The following is a 15,361-nucleotide window of genomic DNA, read 5'->3' on the forward strand; positions in this document are numbered from 1 at the left end:
GGGCAATTCAACCATTACTAATTCTGAGAGGATAACGGCATTTGATATTATGGATCTTGGGATTGACGAGATTCGAATGATTTCCCTCGCCATCAAGGTGATTTTTATATCATACTGACTCGAAGTGCCCTGGTTATGCTGGGGGTTGTGACGGTGTGTGTTAGTGGTGTTGTTAGACTGACTCGGAGTTTAGCAGGAGTTGATGACATGCATAACCGGCACTTGAATAATATCTTTCTACGTACTCTACTCATCTTGCTAATATCATGAACTCATGTTCGCTTAACTGATAATTAGCTAAATAAGCTCTTTGGGCTTAAAAGCAAAACCCCAATTCTTAGCTCTCATGTTGGACACATAGTACTTCCACTGTGATGCCGCTTACACCAGAAAACAACATTAGATTCTGAGATGAGACAACATAAGCTATCTACGAAGCAGCACAGGCAATCTCTATGCCAAAATTTATGGCATTATAGATAGCCATATCGCTCAAGCAAACAGAGCGTTTTTATCATCCAATAATGCTTTATCCGTTGTTTGAATAAATATGAATTCGCAATCTGATGCATTTCACAAGCACAAGCGCTTAGGTAAGCCATCTACAACCTGGAAGATCTCGGGAGTTGCGGAGCTTTTTCGACTAAACCGCTTATGGTGAGCTCGACCATTGGATGCCTTTTCTCACTGAATGCTGTATATCACCCTAAGATTGTGTTTGCCCGCTGACGGTCAGTCGTAAAGGGGTGGTGTTCTTGCATTGATGAGTCTTATATGAAGGCCCGCTGTTTTCGCAAATTTGCTTATCCTCCATCAGTCCCCTTATCATAGCATTCTTGCTACAATTCGCTCAACCCTGTCTACTCATCGTAAAAGTGAGCCTCGGATAGGGATTGTATAGGAGTCATTGAGCTCTTATATGAGTATCTCCAGGTACTTATCCGGCATGAGAGAAATGTCCAAGACGGTTTGTATTGTTGGTAAGTCACGCCTTGCTATCTCTGATGCCTTCGCTGAGTATCGTAGGCGCTGGTCCTTCAGGACTTGTCGCAGCCAAAACGCTGTTACACAACACTGCCCCTGGCGAATTCAAAGTCACCATCTTCGATGCCCAGAAGGATGTTGGAGGTCTGTGGCCTACGTCAAAGACGGACAATGGAAGACAGGTCCACCCATTTATGTGGGCGAACCAGAGCAGACATACAATGCAGTTTAGTGAACTTGCATGGGAAGATAGTGACCCTCAACTCCCACAGGGGTGGATGGTCGGGAAGTATCTTCACAGGTATCTCGAGCGGTTCCTAAAGAGCAACAAGGACTTTGAACTTAAGCTTGGTACACGAGTTGCGAGTGCAAAGCGGCCTGAGGGATCGTCTAATGGTTGGATTGTCAACACCAAGTCAGATGCCGGAACCACAACAAAGAATTTTGACTATCTTATTGTTGCTTCTGGCTTCTTTGGAAAGCCTATTACACCCGAGAGTCTTGGAAATCAGACAGCTATCCCTGTTGTCCACAGCAGCCATTACAGGGATGTGAAGAGCCTTCTGGGCGAAGGTAGATCTGGTGGTGGCAAGATTCTTGTAGTTGGTGGACAAATGTCCGGTGTCGAGATTGCTGGAACCATTGGCGTGCACCTTTCTTCCGAGGCCAACTCTCCTGATCCATCGACGATTGCCGATATCGACAAGTACAGCATTCATCATGTCATCCAACGTCCGATATGGGTATTTCCTTTTTATACCAGTCCCAAGCCTGCAGAAGTCGCAGCGCCATTTCTCCCTCTCGACTTTTCTTCGTATAACCTCAACAACCGTCCTCGGCCCCTGACCAATACACAAGGACACATCCCTCAAGCAACAGCAAAGGTGGCCCATAGCGTATATAAAGGCGTTCTTGGCTCTGATCAATCGGAATACTCCCCACTACTCAAAATCGACGGCAGCAATGATGATAAACAGCCCTATTTAGCTGTCAGCGAATGGTACACAGATTTTGTCCGATCTGGAATGATTTCTTTGTCGAAAGGCAAAGTCGAAAGCCTCGAAGAATCTACGGCAACACTATCCAACGGCACAAAGATTGAGGATATTGCAGCGGTGGTGGTTGCGACAGGTTTTGATGCTTCACCTTGCATAAACTATCTCCCTGAAGACGTCTTGAAGGCACTTCATTTTTCACCAAAACACATTGATCAGCCTGTCGCCTTGGCTTTCCAGGGAACTCACCACCCCGAAGTGCCAGATCTAGGCTTTGTCGGATTTTACAGATCTCCATACTGGGGGGTGATGCAGATGCAGGCTCGGTTTATGGCTGCGCTGTGGTCAGACCACGTATCCCCTGGTCGTGAATCTGAGATCTTCAAGAACAAGCTTCGCGATGACATCTCGGTACAGCGAACACTCGAATTGCGAAATGACCCCCGAGTATCGCAGTTTCCAATGGGTGACTACCCTTATCTGATGAATGAGATTGCGGAGGCACTTGAGTTAAGGATTCGCGAGCCTCTTGAGCCTCCAGTTCCCAGCTTACCGCATAACAATCTGCCATTGGACATGCTCACACCAGCGAGGTACTCAAATCCTAGTGACGATCAGGATTCAAAGGATGCTGCGACGAAGTCATTAGGACAGACACACAAAGATGCAATGGATGGTCTGACGACGTCGAGATTCGTGGCTCACGCTGTTTTTCGAAGCCTTCTCGGTACATGGAAACTCGAGCGCGATCTTGTGAGCAAATTGCCCTCACATCCAAGCGGACACTTTAGTGGGACTGCGCAGTTCCTCCTCCGTGAGAAGACAAACGATGGTTTGCGATGTACGGGCAACGCTAGCGAGGATGCCCCGAGTGATGATGAGCTGGGCATGGAGTATCTCTATATCGAAGAGGGAGAGTTCAAGACAGAACAAGGATTTGGCTTCAAGGCCACACGCCGTTACGTCTGGAGATATGATGAGCTCAAGGATGTGCTGAGCGTGTGGTTCGCTAAACCAGAGGATCTTAAGCGTGCAGACTATCTGTTCCACGAGATTGAGTTCACAGAACCGACGAGTAAGGGATGGAAAGCCAAGGCAGGACATTTGTGCATTGATGATTACTACGATGTCAAGTACAACTTTGCTTTCCAGGCCGTGAACCTGAAGGAGTGGGGCATCGAGTACACGGTCAAGGGGCCGAAGAAGGATTATACCATCAGTGGCACTTATAAGCGTTAGAGAAAAAACCAAAGAAGCCAAGATATTCAGCTCCCCAATGGCAAGGCATTGATTGTTGTGAGATCTCCGCGGAAAGGCAAGGCAAGGCAGGGATACGGACCGGGCCGATGTCTTGATGGATTGCTCCACACGCCGTGACGAGATGCATGATAAGTTACATAGCATTTAACCTTAGATATGATCTACTCGGGTAATGTGAGATGCATGCGGGTATCGTGGAGGATCCGATCGGCTGGGTCTTGTTGGCCTAATATGATCAGATCATCTGTAACTCAACTGCATGATATCTTTTAACCGCAGCCCTCGACTACAAATTCGCAATTCATATTTCACAGCCTGGGCATGGTCTCGAAGAGATTAATCCAGGAAGAAATCTCACCTTCAAGGCTATGCAAGGCCCAAAATGTCAATGTCTCTTAGAATGTTGCTTCTCAAGGATGTGAGATCTGATATTGTTGCGTATTCTGGGCAGAAATAAATGGTACAAAATGAGTTCAATCAGTCGTTTAAAGGAGAGTCATGATCAGTCCAATATCATGCTCTAGATAACATTCAGACTCTTTCTTCTTAATAAGCGGCACACTTGCATATCGACACCGAGAATCCTCGATGGAGGTGGTCTCAAGTACAGAATTAGGTGTCAACCTAGGAGAGGATATTCCAGAGCAAATCAGGCCATTGCTGAGATGCAACATAGCCTCGTATACGAAGGGCCAATGCCTTGTCGATGACTCACGAGTCGCCCATGATACCAATGGAGCCTTCAAATGAGGCCATAAATGAAATGCCGCAACGTTCACCGAAATGCACAAGCGTCCAGTGGTCACCGTTGATATGTCACCGAAGCTGACCTTGCGTATATCCTTGTCCGTTTCAAGCTCAGCAGGGGCCGTTGGGATCCTATCAAGATCGACCTCAGAAATTACAACTTTCGATTGTTGGAATCAGGCCATAAAGAAGGGATGATTGGGGCTCTGCGTGCCTTGCATATCAGACAATAAATAGTCCCATGCATTCGGGGCCGGGGGTCATTAACCCGGATCCCCGGGACACGGACACCGAACGATTCTGGGGGCGTTTTCTTTTTCATGGGAGATGAGATTGGAGTTGGAAGAGCCTCGGTTGATTTGGCGAGCGTGGGGTGCATATGAACAAATTTATGTATACTGGATTTTATTTTTACAGTGAGCTATTGTGATACCTAATGCATCTTGACGCCTATACTTGTTCGGTCGTTGGTAGTGGCGTAGGAATGTATCCCCAAAGAAACAGACAACAATGACAGCTGAAAATGAGTGCTAGCGAAAAGCTTAATCATACGTTGAAGTCTAACTCAATCGTCAGCCTCAAAAGATAATAATAACAACAATAATAATAATAATTGCCTCCTTTTGTTGTACCTAACAGTTGCACACACGCACATGCTTGGCATCCAAGCTATGGATGTTGGTATGGTCTGATTTTCCAAGGCACATGCTGACGACACCGCTGTAATTGGAGATGGTTGATCGGTGTGAATGTATGTGCTGAAGCTGGATAGAATTAATGGATGTGACCTCCTTTTCTTCTCCTCGTGTAGGGGCTGTGCTTAGTGGGTTCATGCGTCGATTGAGTCTAAATTATAGACAATAGAGGGATAATTGCTGGGTATTCCCTATATTTTAGCGAGAGTACTCTGTATGTATACTTCAAGTTGAAGCTCCCCGTTTCTGGTGGAGAATGCCCAGAAACGTCCATATTTACCTTCCAAGCTTCAAAAACCCCACGTAATTGGATCAAGGAAAGAGCTTAGCTGTCGAGACATCCATTAGTACTTACCTACCTTATTTATTTCTTCCTCTTCAATCCCCTTTAAAAGGTTTCCATCCCTTACACCTCCATCTCTTCCTCCTCTTCCTCAACTCCAATCCGACTTATCCTTATCTTATCACCATGAAGCTCGCCGTATTCAGTACAAAACCCTACGATAAAAAGTACTTGTCGTCAGTCCTCGGCGCCAAGCATGCAGAGTCTGGCATCGAGCTCATCTTTCATGAATTCGCTCTTAACGAAGATACCGTCTCTCTCGTTGATGGAGCAGATGCCATTTGCGTCTTCGTCAACGATGTCGTCAACGACAATGTCATCTCCGCCCTGTCAGAATTTGGCGTAAAGGCTATTTTGCTGCGATGCGCAGGCTTCAATAATGTCGACCTCGATGCTGCCCAGCGACTCCGCATCATGGTCGCCAATGTCCCCTCTTACTCTCCCGAGGCTGTTGCCGAGTTTGCTGTTGCTCTGATTCAGACCCTCAACCGAAAGACCCATCGCGCTTACAACCGTGTTCGTGAGGGTAACTTTGCTCTTGATGGCCTTCTCGGAAAGACCCTCTATGGCAAGACTGTCGGAATTGTCGGTGTTGGCAAGATCGGTCTTGCTACTGCACGCATCATGAGGGGTTTCGGCTGCAGACTCCTCGCATATGATCCCTTCCCTTCGCCAGCCTTTGAGGAGTATGGCGAGTACAAGTCCCTCGAAGACCTTCTGCCTCAGTGTGATATCGTCAGTCTTCATTGTCCTCTCATGGAGCAAACACGGCACATCATCAACCGCAACACTATTTCTTTGATGAAAGAGGGTGCCATGCTGGTCAATACCTCACGAGGTGGCCTGCTCGACACTGAATCCGTCATCCATGCGCTCAAGACAAACCATATCGGTGGCCTCGCGCTCGATGTGTACGAGGCGGAAGGTGAACTCTTCTACAACGACCACTCGTCGACAATCATTCAAGATGATAAGCTCATGCGCCTCATGACGTTCCCCAATGTGGTTGTTTGCGGTCACCAAGCCTTCTTCACCGAGGAGGCTCTCACCGAGATCGCCGAGTGTACCCTCAGCAACCTCGAGGAGTGGATAGAGACCAAGACAAGCAAGAACTCTCTGACCAAGGACCTCAAGTTGCGACGCCGTGAATCACTACCCGTCCGCGCCATCTAAAGGGGTCCCATTCTTTTGCTTTTACTTTTCTGTTCTGTTTTTTGTTTTCGCGGCGTTTAGGAGAGGGAGAGTCGATGATCCACTGGAGATAACAACCCTTTGCTCCTATCCTTTTTTGGGTAAAACTTCACACCTCTTAGTGGGATGCTATCGTGGCCGAGCCGGGAACTAGAAGGAGATAAAGAGCGATCCCTGCTGCCATATTCCTCACCAAGTGGGCCCCGTCGATGAAAGCTCTGATGCGACCCATTTCATCGCCGAACGGTACCGATGAAGGATAAGCTTGCATGAACGCCTTCCGACCCCCTGAAAAGCTAGTTTCTGTGTATGATGATAGCAGGTTCGGGCGCCGTGTCTCTTTATTCGCTTTCGTTCCGCTTTGGTTCGGTTCCGATGGTGAAAGGAAATGGTTCTTTGATGATTCTGCTGCACATGGTCAGCAAAGGCTCGTGTATCAGGCTAGGATACTTCTCGCAGACACATGATAGAGGCACTGATGGTTCAGTGTGTTGATTAAATCGACATTAAATTCAAGGGTATTATGCTAAATATCCAAGTCCACTCCAAATGATTTTCCGCGCATATTATACCTATATGCAAGTCCTGTCCAGGCATTAAAGTCCAACCTCCTGGTACTACCCCAAGTCTAAGTCTAAGCCCCAGTCTATTTTTGATGTGGAAATGCCCAAAGGACAAGTAGGAGAACCAATCTAGTGTAATTGGCTTAAGGGTTGCTCACGTAGCTGCGAGCACGGCGAAGATCCTCATCCTCAGAGTCGTCACGGACTTGAGCGCCGCCATGAGTGTTAACATGGCCCTTGGCCTTCTCAATATCGTCGACAGTCTCGTCCTCACCAGCGTAAGCGTACTTGCTACGCCCACGGATCTTGGCACCGTACTTCCAGAACATGAAGGGAATGGCACAGCAAGCTAGACTGATGAAAGCAAGGAGTGTTGAGGCCCATTGGTCGTTGAGACGCTCATACATCTGCTCAGTGAAGAGAACAACTGCAGCGCCCCAGAAGCTTCGGATGCAAGTCTTTGCGGCGAGAGCAGAGGCAGCTTGATGCTGATAAGAGTCGACAAGGTAGTTGTTGGCAGAGTTGTAAAGGAAGATGAAGCCAAAGCCAACGGGGAAACCACCCATAGCAGGACCAGCCCAAGAAAGATCCTTGTATGAAGTCCAGGCAAAGATGAAGAGACCAATAGGAATAAACCAGCATGAGGCCATCATGGGAATAAGACGAACCTCAGCGGGGGGATGACCATTGTGCTTCTTGACGAGCGAGAGGTAGTGGTTGTTGACCCAAGGAGAGCAAGCGGCTGAGAGGAGAACACCGACAGCGACAGGAATGAACATGAGACCAGTCTTTCCAGCAGAGTAACCCTTGCCCTTCTGGTAAATGATAGGGAAGGCAACGAAGAACATGTACAGAAGACCGTAGAGGACACTCATGTACACGGAGATAAGGAAGACGATGAGCTCGCCGAAGAGAAGCTGGAAAGGACGAATGAGGAAGATGCGAAGACGCTCAGAGAGAGGTCGAAGATCGAGTTCCTGCTCTGTGACGTGGTCGGTTTCACCAGTAGCAGCTCGAAGCTTGCGAGCACGACGGGCTAGAAGAGTAGGGGCATACGTCTCGGGAACGGTAAAGGTGATGAGGATCCAGACAACGAAGGCGAGGATGAGCTGGATCCAGTAGAGCCATCGCCAACCAGCAGCATCAGAGAGGAAACCGCCGACAAGAGGACCAACTTATTTATGTGTTAGTGTTTGGATAATTGTGAGTATTTAAAGGTAACTTACTTGCAGGGCCAATGAAAGGAGCAGCAGAGAATGCAGCCATGGGGACACCACGCTCTTCATTCTTCCACAGGTCGGCGAGTGTACCACCAACAAGGGTCATGGGTGCTGAGAAGGCAATACCATCGATGGCTCGGCAGACGAGAAGAGTCTCGATATTCTTTGCCACGGCACAAGGAATGATGAAGATGACAGCCATAAGAAGAGTAGAGCCACTGAACATCGTTAGTAACAATCACCGAATATCTTAGCTCACATGACTTACTAGATGATTCGTCGACCGTAAATCTCAGAAAGAGGTGCAAAGACCATAGGTCCAACACCAAAACCCACAACGAACAAACTGATACTCACAAGAGCAAGTTCATTGCTAACATTCAGATCCTTAACCACGCCCGCGATATCAGCAGTGATAACACTAGAGCAGAACGCAACAACGAAGCACGTCAGCGCCACACACATAGTGCACCACCACTTATAAGCCTTGCTCCAATTCTTAGGATTCTCCTTATCACCAGGAGTAAAGGTGACAAGCTTATACCGCCTCTCCTGTCCAGGCTCATGGTTTGTCGACTTTCTCGCGATCTCCTCAGGCTGGATAGGACCGGGGATGGCACCGCCTGGGACTTCAACGCGGTACTCGTCTAAGTTTGCGTTGGCGCTGAGTGTTCGGTAGGGCAGGTCGATATCTAGGTCTGGATCGCGGGTTTCTTTCTGGGAGCCGTCGTGGGAGTGTGTGTGGGTGTGGGAGAGGGAGCGACGGATGCGGCTCATTGTTGTTTGGTGGGTGTTTAGGGGTGCGAAGGTGGTGTCGTCTTCACGACCTTCTAGAGTTGTTGAAGAGCGATTTGGATTTTGTTGATCCATTTTGTTTGTTTGTTTGTCTTGGTTGATAGTGTATTACAATACTCAGTATAAAGGGTTAATAAGATCAAGGAGAGTAGAGTAAAGGATGAGAATCAAGTCAATGTCTCAAGATGTTCAACAGAAAACAATTCTTTCATAAACTGGGCCATGCCCACCTCTATATACCTCCCACATCCCATCTCATCTCATCTCATCTCTTGCCCCAAAGATTTCTCATTCAATGAGAAAGGTAACCTTGTCCCCACATGAAATGATATCGCCGCACCCGAATTCCGGCGCTGGGCCGTCAAAGTGGGCCCCTCGCCACCCGGTCCAAGGACCCACCCACTCCTTGCGGATGCGGCTGCGAACCGTGCGGCTGCATCCGAGAACTTGCGTGTGTTTACCAATACAAGGATTAAGCATATCACAAATTTACCTGTTTTTGTTGCGGTCACTCGCTTGGTTGGTTGGTTGGGGATACTTCGGTGTTGGGGTGTAGCATTATCGATTCATTATTTGCTTCTTCTGATCAGGGGACGAACACGTTACATGCCTTTGGCATCCTTGCTTGTTTGTGAGCCTCAACATTAGCCGCATCTTTTTCTTTTTCTTCTTCTTTTTCTTTCTCTTCAGTTCTTCCTCTCAATTCCAGTCTGATTTCTGTACTCTCAGTTTCATCTGTTACGGTGAATGGTTATCTTCCTCTAGTCTTCGGTCTCAGTCCGTTAAACACATCAACGGGCGAACAAGAACCTCCGCATCGGAACCGTCGCTTCCGATGTGGACCCGTGATATCTAAGCTTCAGCGCCGTCACCGGAACTTACATAAACTTGTAAGTAAGTTACTGGGCTGAAACAACGAGACTGAAAACTCAAGCTTCACGCCAACGTCATTGCTGCATCAACCCCTGTTCACTCTTCGGTAATAATCCTTGTAACTTCTGCTTAGACTATCATGTTACTTATTGATGCTATCAACTGATAATGCAATCTCTGGTCTTTCCGGAACATCGCCGAATCTCTTGTCTCTCCTCTCTGAGCAAGGAGTCAAGTTCCCTCTCGAGTCCTCAATAAAGTTCATCTACCACTTCCGAAATATAATCTTAGTAACAAGTCTCCCATGGTCGTAGGTCGGCGATATTTGCCCAGTCGTGTCCGGTTTTGTCTTCAAGGCAATCTCTGCGCTTGTCAAAGCTTCAAAAGAAGCATCTGGCGCTGCAACCACCTGCTCCTCTTCTGTCATATTGTAGTCGCCCTTAGAATCGACCTGTCTCAGACTCCCATTGGCTTCCACAACTGTACGATGAGGCGTGTCTTGATGACCGGCACGCAAGGCCCACGCCCGAGCCCACCCCTGCTCACAGAATGCCCAAAGAATCATATCAGCTCCCGAATCTAGGGCAAGCTCCACCAAATTGCAACAGATAGCAACTGGCAATCCTCGAATCTCGAGTGGATATGTTGTCACTTGTGCGAAACCATCAACCTCAGAGTCAATCTCGTTGCAACTTCCTTTGGGCCGTGAGTCTATTTCAACCAACAAGCTGCCATTCTCGTCATGTTGGGTGGCATTCATGCAATGCTGACGGCATAGGCCGTGAGATATGACGGAAAGCACATCTGGCGGTATCATGTAAAAAACAATCATCTGTTTGTCTGTCTCTGAAGATATCGACGGATCGGAGTTGATGGGTCTGGTTAAGATGTCCTCTTCTAGACTATCGTATCCACCACTCCCAACCGAAAATGTCGCCATGACACAGACCCCGAATCTCGTGTCAGACAAAGCTGTGTATACCACAGGCAGCGTTGACGTTGTATTCATCGGAGGACGAAATTGGGCCTTGCAAATTAAGCGATCCAAGGATCCTCCCGTTGCATCATAGCCCAAGGAAAGGGTCCCGTTTCTGGGATCTGTGTACAAAATGTGTTCTCCATCGCCCAAGGGAACAGGTCTGTAGTGATCCCTGATGTTGCTGGTGGTTATTTCTTGGGTTGGGCTTTGCTCTCCACTGCGATGCTGCTGTTGTTGGTCATAGCCATCGCGTGCTTCTATGAACTGGGAGAATTGATCGTATGCCCTGACGTCTCCACTCAGAACGGTCATTGCCGTGACCCCTGTGTCGCTCCCTATAGCCAAACCTCTGGGTTTGCTACCGGAATATCGAAGACGTTTCCGACTGGGCCGAATATATTACCGAAAGTCGCCGGAGGCCAAGTGCATCAGCCGCATATGCCTTGTTAGATCATGCGCTTAGCGAGGTCACGCCCGATGGTACATCGAGAGGTAGGCAGCCGCGATCTGATCTGAGCAGATCTCGAAAGGCGTGTATAGAATTGATATGTAGGTATGAGCGAATGTTCTCGTGATATGACCTTGTTGATAGTTGGTCAAACGAATGATGGTGACGGAGAAGAAAATGGTCGCCCGAGTCAATATTGATTAAGGAAAGCACTGGCCGAGATCACGGGGCTGAAAGTGAAAGGGGGAAGGGTCACGATACCTCTTGCTTGACAGAGTTTCACGACTCAACTGCGTTTTACTTTCATGATTTTTCTATGTCTTTAGTTATTCTAGACATGATTTCGACGGACAAAAAAGCTAACGCGTATTCTTGCAATAGAAGAAAAAGACATCGGGGTACCTGCTCAAACTTCAAACAAGGCGCCATAATCATGCACGCCACCCTCAATCAGCGTCATTAAACATTATTTCCTCCGTTGTCTCTCCACACATTTTCGTCTCCTATACCGAGTGTGCTATCGACACCCTGGAGAACAGGGCGCTCAGTCTCCTCTGTTGTCTGCGTGTCATCCGTGGGGATGGGTGGAGGTGGCTCGTCGTAGATCCACGGCTGGGGAAGTCTGTATATCTGTCAGAATTCATGTCAAATAGTGGGCTACAATAACTTACGGGGCCACAAGACTGGGGTTGACGAATTGCAGTCCCTTTTCCTTGTACTCGTCCAGGGTACTTCCACGACGCAGAATGGCCTGTGAGGGTCGAGGGCGGTCCTCGTTCTCAAATGCATCATCCAGCGCAGCTGCATCATCTGGATCCTCATCTGCCCTGACAGCGCGAAGGGCAATGTATTTGGTCAGAGGCTCGAATCGCTGCTTGATATAGTAGCTGTACCAGGTGGTCAAGGGGAGCAGTGGCAAAATGCACACCGACTGAATGAAAGCCTTGTATGTGACGATCCGGCCCGCCATGACAATCTCCAAGACGAGCAACCCCACGATGATACGGTAGCTTATTATTCTCCACGCACCTCCAGTGGCATGTTGAGGCTGATCCATTGCGTACAGTACCATGTACTTGAAAGCAAAGTAGCCTAGACAGAAGTACACAGTGCCAACAATGAGGATAGCATACCCCCAATACAAGACACTGTAGATAAGACAGAGGTTGAAAACAAGCAGAGACGTGGGTAGGAAAAAGCCATATTGAAAAACAGGGGGTTTTTGGAGCTCAAGGGCATCGCGTGGCGTCTTAGAAAGCCACCGGAGGAACGGATGAAGGAATACACTTCCCGCCTCGAGAATTCGGAAGGGCATGAGGCCAATTCCCTGGAGCAAGATGAAGCAAATATAGAAAATCGATAGCGCCTCCACGTCGTCGGCCATATATGTCGCCATTTTGCTTGTATCCTTCGCAATTTCCTGAATCCGGCTCCAGAAATTGATTCCTGTCAATGACACCGCGAAAACAAAGAACGTGTTGAAGAAGGTGAAGAAGTAATTCTTGGAGATGACAGAGAGTTCCACGTCACCCTGAGAAATCATTCCTTGGTGGTTAGAGAGGAAGTCGTATAGATATGGAACGGCAACGTTAAGAAGCGATACAACTAAAGCGGGCAAACCGTTTTGGACAAACGAAAAGATAACGCCGTGCGCTTGTAGCCATTTGGCCAATGCTGGAAAGTAATCTCTGATTGTACAGTAGCTCAACAGTGTCGTGATGCCAATGGTGGGAAAGATGAATGCGAGTGTGAGAGCCGTAATGAATAATGTCACAGCCCATGATTTAAGGCGGCGAATACCGCGAGGAGCGTAGGTGTTCCTCCAGACGAGATCTGAAGGAGCCGGCGTTAACTTGGTCAAGAGCCGGCCTGGTCTGGGGTCGATTCGCGCCTGGATAGCCATCTGACATGAAGCTACGGAGTCCATAGTAACAATGGCCATATCTGTTGGCGCGTATGACTTCTTGCGAGCCTCTGTAACTTGTGCATCTAGTCTTCGAAGTCGTTCCTCGTAATAATCGATGGCGTCAACGTTGCGGGATCGCAAACCAAGGGCCCCATAGCGTATGTTGACTTTAGGTCTGCCCTCATCGTCGGAACCCCATGGATCCTGTTGAGAGTCCAAGAGGCGTCCGTTCTCTCCAGCTTGGTCGTCATCTTCTTGGTCGCGAGGCACTCCATTACTGCCTCTCCTTTGGGGCCTATTGCTTTTTTGTTTTTGGCGCTGGTGCTTGAGAAAGGTAGCCCATGCAGCTTCCAGACGTCGCAAAGTCGCATCTCTCAGATCAACAAGGTCATCAAGCTTCTTCCAGTCTCGACAAAGCAGAACTCTCTCAACCTTTCCAATGCCCAATTTTTCAATAAGTTCCTTGATATCTTCCTCCGATCTCAAATCCTCGGGAATACCTGTAAGTCGGAATGTCCTATCTGTTACGGTGGACTGTGATCCGAGATAGTCCTGGCGGAATTTGATGACACGAAATGTCTCGAGGTTGAGATAGTAAATCGTCAAGCCAACAAAGAAGTACGTGAAAACGACATAAGCCCAAAGCCAGGACCTCTCTAAGCTTTTGTCCGTTTTATCCTTGTGCTTCAGTATGTCGAGGAAGCTTGGATCTGAGAACACCTGCTGATCTGTTCCGAACAATGAAGCCGGGTTAATGGAAGCATCATTACCACTGCCGCCATTCTTACGGCCGTCATGCGCAAATGCACGATTGATTGGTAATAGAACAACAGTCGCAAAGATTGCCATGACGCTAAAGAGTCGGATGGCCATTTTGAAGAAGCTCAGAAACTATGACCCGTTAATGATTTATACACGCTTCTCAGGGTTTGTATCGTACCACAAAAGCATCGAGTCCGGCGGAAGCCAGGACCTGCTCCTCGGTAATTTTAAAAAGTGTCGGGATCCAGCCGAACGTGGAATTTGGAAGGGCAGGCAGGCCAAGGTGGTGGTCGAGGCGACGCTTTCGCGCAGCGTAAAGGGCGGGCCATCGTGGGCGTAGGATCTTTACTGGAGTCAGCTGTGAACCTTATAGCTTTGCCGGCTCATTAAAGGGCAGTAAAGCATCTTGCAGGCGTGCCAAGGACGAACGTACACAGAAGAGCAAGAAGGCAGAAACACCAATCACCAAAGACAGTACGAGCTGGACCTCGAGACTCTTGCCGGTGTCAGGGGCGATGGCCTTCTGACTCTGGTTCCAGCATGAATCGCTTTCGTTCTTCATCGTGAGGGACGATGATGATGAATACTCACAGCGACAAATGCTGAGAGTTGTTGTGTGAGACGCAAATGCAAGGCTGAAACTATTCAGGTTCAAGTTGTGGCACCTGACGAGTTAGAACCGATGACGTACGGAGACGGTGGAGATGGACCCACATGAGCTTTGGTCGCCGAATCATGCGTCGACACAAACATCTACCCTGTACCGCAAGGAAGTCTCACAAATTGTAAGTCACCAACTTCTTGTATAAGATAATGTACTGTTGAATTACTGAGGTGTACTTTCAACTTCGAGTGCAAGTCGATCAAATATGCACTCACGGCTTGCTATTGGAACCAAGAACGCTCCCATCCTTTCAGAACGTGTACTCCAGTACCTATGTTGAGGAAAGCCTCTCGCTGAGTGTGAGCTGAAGGACCACAGAAAAAAACCCATGCGTGCTGTCGGAGTAGGATGAGATTCTCACGTGTATAATAGCGAGGCGTGCCATGGTAAAGTACGATGTCCATCCACAATCCTGGAGCCAATACCTTTTTACTGTCAAAATTCCCCGAAATGGTTTCTTTATGGGCGCGACCATAACCACAACCGCAACCGGCAGCTCTAAGAAAAGACAAAGCTGGTTCAATTGAAGCTTTTTGACCTTGCTGCTTTTGTCTCTCATCCATGAGGCTCATGATTGGTTGAAGTCCATAATTCGGTAGTCTTGCTGCGGCCGTGGCGGACACGGACTTATCGTTTGTGAGTGCTTCTACCCATAGGGCTGTCCCGCAGATCTCACATATCCTCTGAAGCCTCTATCCCCGCCCATGATTATGGCAAGCAGCATGCTGAGTCTTTTTTGTTGACTATTTCCACTATCTTGGGCAGAGAGCCTTCACGTTGCCAACGCTAGATCATCTAAGTGTTTGGAGGGCTGGCTTGGAGACAAATATACTCTGCAGTACCTGGCTTCTCCAAGCATATGGTGCCCATTTGTAAGGAGGGACTCTATCGACACGATGGTACGCGAAGCTTATTTAAAGCCATCTTGAATATCGC

At 48.2% G+C, this 15,361-nt stretch overlaps 5 protein-coding genes across 7 annotated transcripts; 2 read left to right on the top strand and 3 right to left on the bottom strand.

Moving 5' to 3' along the window:
- The first annotated feature begins 271 nt into the window (after positions 1-271).
- Positions 272-3,653, top strand: FVEG_06301 (hypothetical protein). Its single transcript, XM_018894633.1, has 2 exons — positions 272-980; positions 1,027-3,653. Exons 1-2 carry the CDS (start codon positions 920-922, stop codon positions 3,216-3,218), a joined length of 2,253 nt encoding a protein of 750 aa, XP_018751736.1. The 5' UTR covers positions 272-919; the 3' UTR covers positions 3,219-3,653.
- Positions 3,568-9,123, bottom strand: FVEG_06303 (hypothetical protein). 3 transcript variants are annotated; one of them, XM_018894637.1, is made up of 5 exons: positions 8,267-9,015; positions 8,005-8,216; positions 4,604-7,952; positions 4,201-4,546; positions 3,568-4,146 (listed from the first exon to the last, which is right to left on the bottom strand). In XM_018894637.1, exons 1-3 carry the CDS (start codon positions 8,866-8,868, stop codon positions 6,922-6,924), a joined length of 1,845 nt encoding a protein of 614 aa, XP_018751739.1. In that variant the 5' UTR covers positions 8,869-9,015; the 3' UTR covers positions 3,568-4,146; positions 4,201-4,546; positions 4,604-6,921. The 3 variants fall into 3 exon arrangements, with proteins under 3 accessions (XP_018751739.1, XP_018751738.1, XP_018751737.1); XM_018894636.1 differs by having other exon boundaries at positions 3,568-4,546; XM_018894635.1 differs by having other exon boundaries at positions 3,568-7,952; positions 8,267-9,123.
- FVEG_06302 (D-lactate dehydrogenase) lies at positions 4,931-7,937 on the top strand. The gene has a single exon (XM_018894634.1). The coding sequence runs from the start codon at positions 5,151-5,153 to the stop codon at positions 6,195-6,197; it is 1,047 nt and encodes a 348-aa protein (XP_018751740.1). The 5' UTR covers positions 4,931-5,150; the 3' UTR covers positions 6,198-7,937.
- Positions 9,124-9,931: 808 nt separating the features above from the next.
- On the bottom strand, positions 9,932-10,957 carry FVEG_15832 (hypothetical protein; the record flags this gene model as incomplete). The annotated part of the gene is made up of 1 exon (XM_018905052.1): positions 9,932-10,957. The coding sequence occupies one exon, from the start codon at positions 10,955-10,957 to the stop codon at positions 9,932-9,934; it is 1,026 nt and encodes a 341-aa protein (XP_018751741.1).
- A 595-nt stretch (positions 10,958-11,552) lies between these two features.
- On the bottom strand, positions 11,553-14,323 carry FVEG_06304 (hypothetical protein; the record flags this gene model as incomplete). The annotated part of the gene is made up of 4 exons (XM_018894638.1): positions 11,553-11,715; positions 11,765-13,890; positions 13,940-14,104; positions 14,195-14,323. 4 exons carry the CDS (start codon positions 14,321-14,323, stop codon positions 11,553-11,555), a joined length of 2,583 nt encoding a protein of 860 aa, XP_018751742.1.
- Positions 14,324-15,361: the final 1,038 nt, after the last annotated feature.

This window comes from Fusarium verticillioides, chromosome 2 (assembly GCF_000149555.1).
Source record: "Fusarium verticillioides 7600 chromosome 2, whole genome shotgun sequence".
Taxonomy (NCBI): Eukaryota; Fungi; Ascomycota; class Sordariomycetes; order Hypocreales; family Nectriaceae; genus Fusarium; species Fusarium verticillioides.

Coding starts and splice junctions, on each gene's coding strand:
- FVEG_06301 (XM_018894633.1), top strand. CDS start 920: ATGAGTATCTCCAGGTACTTATCCGGCATGAGAGAAATGTCCAAGACG. Junction 981..1,026: donor CAAGACGGTTTGTATTGTTG/GTAAGTCACGCC, acceptor TGAGTATCGTAG/GCGCTGGTCCTTCAGGACTT.
- FVEG_06302 (XM_018894634.1), top strand. CDS start 5,151: ATGAAGCTCGCCGTATTCAGTACAAAACCCTACGATAAAAAGTACTTG.
- FVEG_06303 (XM_018894635.1), bottom strand. CDS start 8,868: ATGGATCAACAAAATCCAAATCGCTCTTCAACAACTCTAGAAGGTCGT. Junction 8,217..8,266: donor TACGGTCGACGAATCATCTA/GTAAGTCATGTG, acceptor AACGATGTTCAG/TGGCTCTACTCTTCTTATGG. Junction 7,953..8,004: donor TCCTTTCATTGGCCCTGCAA/GTAAGTTACCTT, acceptor CACATAAATAAG/TTGGTCCTCTTGTCGGCGGT.